This window comes from Salarias fasciatus, chromosome 4 (assembly GCF_902148845.1).
Source record: "Salarias fasciatus chromosome 4, fSalaFa1.1, whole genome shotgun sequence".
Classification (NCBI taxonomy): Eukaryota; Metazoa; Chordata; class Actinopteri; order Blenniiformes; family Blenniidae; genus Salarias; species Salarias fasciatus.
In genome coordinates, this window is record NC_043748.1 from 14,830,696 (window position 1) to 14,835,287 (window position 4,592).

Consider the following 4,592-nt stretch of genomic DNA (forward strand, 5'->3'; position numbering starts at 1 on the left):
CACCTGACCTCAGTTTACAAAGATTCTTTTAATTAAAGGATTGTTTGAATTGAATACAGAACATTCGTATTTACAGTTTCTATTAGTGGAAAAGAAGCTATTCGGTCATTTTTTCTTCCTCGTCATCATTTTCCACCTCATCTTCCTCCTCTTCGTCATCTTCATCAAAGTATTTATCCTCTGCGTCCCTGCTGACTATGTCCAAGTTGTCATAATCTGGGTTCTCATCCACTTCACTGCAACAGACACAAACACACACAAGAATGACATATTCACTTTATTACCTGAACTTTACTCTTAAAACTTAAACCTACATCCTGAAATAGCAGATATTTCTATTTGTAGAGATTCTCAGTGTGGGACGGTGTGGCCGACCTGTAGTTGAAATCCTTATCTTTGCCATCGAGGAACCGATGGTGCATCTGACTGATGAACTCCTCCCTCAGCAAAGCCTTCTCCTCTGCCGTCGGCTCCCAGTCCTTCGGCTGACCGCCACCGCCTACAGCGAGAGCACGAAACCGTCAAAGTGCGAAAGGAGGACAAATGAAAGCAGCACATCCCCGTTTTTGTTGCCTCATGTCACTGAAGATTACAGTTCAGTAACTTAACATTTAAAGGTTATCATGGCACTGTTATGGCACCAGTCCGGTCCACTCAAGATAAAATTGGGCTGTGTGTGACTCCTGAGCTAAAACGTGTTGAACAGTCCTGCCCTAAGCCATCCTCACCAACATCATCTTCTTCCTCCTCCTCCTCTTCCTCCTCTTCCGCTCCCTCCTCTCTTTCCTGCTGCTCTTGCAGACGATTCTGGATGAGCCGCTCCTGGTAGGAGTTGAGGAGGAGGTGGGCGAGCCCTCCGGTGCCTCCCCCTGGTGCTCCCGGTTCACTCTGTACACCATCAGACATGGCCTCCTGGGAGCGCTCCAGCACCTGCAGCAGTGACCACAACTCTCAGGAATTAAACGGCTGGTCCTATGAAGACAATTCAGAATAATTTTGGATAAAAACATAAAACACACCTCTTCATCAGTAAGATATTGACCAATGTACTGTTCATAGAGAAGTGGCTCCCTCATTCGCATCTGTTCTTCACTGAAGTATTCACCCCCTATGAGGAGAAAAAAAAATAGCGGAACATATGTTTTGTAAATGACATCTAACATAAAACAATTGAAAACGATAAGATTGAAGTTCATCAATAATATTGAAATTGACTAATTGATACCATTTCATTTATGCACCAAAGATAACAGTAGGTCTTTGTTGTGTGATAGAAGCACCGAGAATATCAGTCATTTTGTTCCAGATCATGCCTCAATCATCATCCATCAAGTGAAGATAGATCAGATTCAGATTCTGAGTACCATTAGAATGGTGCTGCCCTTGTAAAACACCACTCTACCCACTCCATACCTTTCTGCAGAGCTCGGAGGGCTGCGTAGCGCTGGTTTCTGACTCTGGTCCTGTTGGTGTTTCCTGCAGTTCGCCTCTGAATCACTTTACTGTAGTGCTGGGCTCGAGGATCTGAGCTGACGTTTGAAAACGCTGACAGGTGCTGCGGCTTGAGACAAGTCTGGAAATAGGAACGACAAATATAACAGTGAGTGCATAGTGGTGACGAAAATGTGATTTTACCATATGATCTTATTGCATTTCAGTCTAATATTTTGCTGCTACTATTTCTCCCAGAAAAGGGTTGCCTCGGCTGGCCTTGCGCGTGCAGAAGCCATCTCAAGTCTATGCTTATCTACTCCAGCTGAAGATGAAGGTACAGGTTCTGTGCTATGTTCAAAATGTGCAAGTTAAATAGGTACTTCTGCCAAACCAGCTGTTTCTTATTTTTGGGACAAACATCATTAAACATTGAGTAAATGAGTTATTGATACACTCAGAGACGTGTACACATACATGGTACCTCTCCAGGAACACCAGAGGTCTTCTGTGGTACTGCTGCAGCAGCTCCTTCCTGCGTTCCTCTAAGGTTAATTCAGCCTCTCCTATCTGTTGGCTTTTCACGAGGCTTCCACTCATGGCGACCACCTCGATCATGGCGTTCACGTTACTGGACTCGTTCTGGTCCACCTGCTGCACGTCCACAACACACTAAGCAAAGCAGATGAAGTGGTAGAAAAGAGGAAATTGGAAATTAGAGACCTGCGATTCACGACTTTGATTAATGTAACACAACCTGTGGTCTCACCTGGGGGTCCTGCAGATGCCGCCGGGGGTCTGCTGGGCTCATCAAGTCCTCTTTCGGGGTCTGTGCCGGCGGTTCTTCTGACGACTCACTCTCACCATCTTTCTCATTACAACAAGGCTGTGTTTTAACCGAAGAATCTGACTCAATCTCTCCCCACATACTGAACTGCATAACGCAGCTGGTGGCTCAGCAGCTCTCACCACTACCCGGGAGTTACGATTATATTTTACCTTATTTTTAAGTTAAAGCAATAACAAGTAGTCAATTAAAAAGACTAATCTAAGCTTTCACGACTGAAAGTAAAAACAAGCACGTCGAAGGGGTTTATAAATAATTCTGAACGTGGTTTCCCATAAACATTTGGCCGCCACATTGGTCCGTCAATATTATTCTCCCGTCTTTCCCATTTCCCGGCGTCATAATGGTTCCGCCTAACCTAAGTTTGTTAATTTTGTTGTGCAGTCTAAACATGTTAAACTAGATGCATGTGTTATATTTTTATGTGCATGTATATAAGTATGCACGTCTTTCCAGCTGTGTGTACATTGAGTACAGATTTATTTACAAGGGGTTGTGTTTGCAGGATGAAGTTCTGAATTCTATTCGGTGAAGTGACTGTGGTGTAACAGAAGAGGGCAGCCGATCTCTCCGAACAACATGATAGTGATTGATGAGTAAATAGTCTCAAATCAGAAACTTTTTCTTTGATGGGCTGCAGGAGCCCTGGATGAAACATCAACTGGATTACGCCCCCAGCCAATATTCTGTTAGAAGTGGGTGTAGATAATTGATGACGGATGAAAACTATCCAAAGATCAACACAGGGTTCATGTCAGATATAATGTGACCATGATTGACCTTGGTGGATTAGAAGAGAGTTTGTGTGCAGTACAGTTAATATACAACAGTTGATTGATCTTTGAAGCATTGTGAAGCTCATTTCAATCCAGGGGCCACATATAGATGCATTCTATCCTAAGGGGGGCAGATTTATTTTATGAAATATTCTATATTTATAAGAATAGCTGCAATATTAGGTCGATTTTTAGTGATGCCTCCTGGTAAAAACAAGTCCAATATTTGCAGCATTTTGCAGGATTCATGCATGCTTTTATATATTCACGCTCACTGCGTTGCCTGATGGATTCCCTTGATGGTAACATGATCCTTCACAAACAGCAGAACATCTATTTCCTACATCAGCACTCTATAAATCTCAGGTTACAGTAATTAGTTTATTGAGAATTCATAATTTTATAAAACCTCTGGCGGGCCTCCAGTAATGTTTGTTACCCCTGCTTTAAAGAAGTTAATGCAGGGGTATCAAACATATGGAATGAGGGCCAAAACTTGCACGCAACAGACTCCAATCCGGCCCTCCATTTCAATGAGAAAAAGTCAAAAGACAACATTGATATTTATAAAAAAATCTTGAGACTCCAGCTGCTATCATGGTGAGTTTGTGACCACATACATTAGGCAATAGTTCAAGAAGTTTTGGGACATTTCACCTGTAATTTTCAGTAGCAATTGTTTGGTTTTGTGAAAACAGACATTTTCATCACATAAACCTACAGTGAACTACAACAACTTATAGTGCAAGGACACCTAAACTCATGAAATGGCAAAGCGATCGAGGACCCCTAATATGTATCACATACTGTGTTTTATTTCAACTAAGCCTTGTGCCAATTTTACCTTGTTATTGCAGATTAAGTATGAAACTATTCAAATTATGCACAGCTTCTTTTGGAAGTGTTTTCTCAAACACATGCAACATGTGCTGAGTGGCTTTTTCACAGCCAATCAGAAACATCCATCCATCCAAGACCCACACTATCTGTGAACTGAACATCTATCAAGCACTTTGTAAAAACAATTACTAGTCTTTTTTTAGGGCATTTCGATGTATTTTACACCAGGTTATCATTAAAAAAAATGGTTTTCAGTTGAGCTTAGACTCATTTTCAGAAGTAATTGTTTGATCTTGTAAAAACAGACATTTTCTTTATGTAGACTTTTATATGAAAACTTTAAAGTTTGAATTTAAAGCTTATTAGGGAAATATTTCATCAGTCTGGGCAACTCAAGGTGAAATTGGACTGCAATAAAGTGTGTTTGACACCCCTGATTCATAACTGTTTAGAACATTTGCTATATAATATTTCTAATAAAACACAACTAGGAACTTTAATATTATATGCAAGATGTTATTGAAACTTTTGAAACTTTTTTTGCCATGACTCTAACAGACCAATAGCACAGTCAGTGTTTTCTTTTCCTTTCTTTTTTCCCCCCCTTGTAAAGGTATCACATGTCACCGCTGGGCCATGCGGCTACAGTCGGGAAGTAAAGGCACTTCCTCCTTCCTACCACCACTTGTACTCAGTCT

At 41.4% G+C, this 4,592-nt stretch overlaps 1 protein-coding gene across 1 annotated transcript; it reads right to left on the reverse strand.

The window, feature by feature from the left end:
- Window positions 1-9: 9 nt before the first annotated feature.
- On the reverse strand, window positions 10-4,540 carry ccdc97 (coiled-coil domain containing 97). The gene is made up of 7 exons (XM_030088798.1): window positions 2,201-4,540; window positions 1,909-2,103; window positions 1,414-1,573; window positions 1,020-1,108; window positions 729-930; window positions 376-499; window positions 10-236 (listed from the first exon to the last, which is right to left on the reverse strand). The coding sequence occupies exons 1-7, from the start codon at window positions 2,369-2,371 to the stop codon at window positions 98-100; spliced, it is 1,080 nt and encodes a 359-aa protein (XP_029944658.1). The 5' UTR covers window positions 2,372-4,540; the 3' UTR covers window positions 10-97.
- Between the last annotated feature and the right edge of the window lie 52 nt (window positions 4,541-4,592).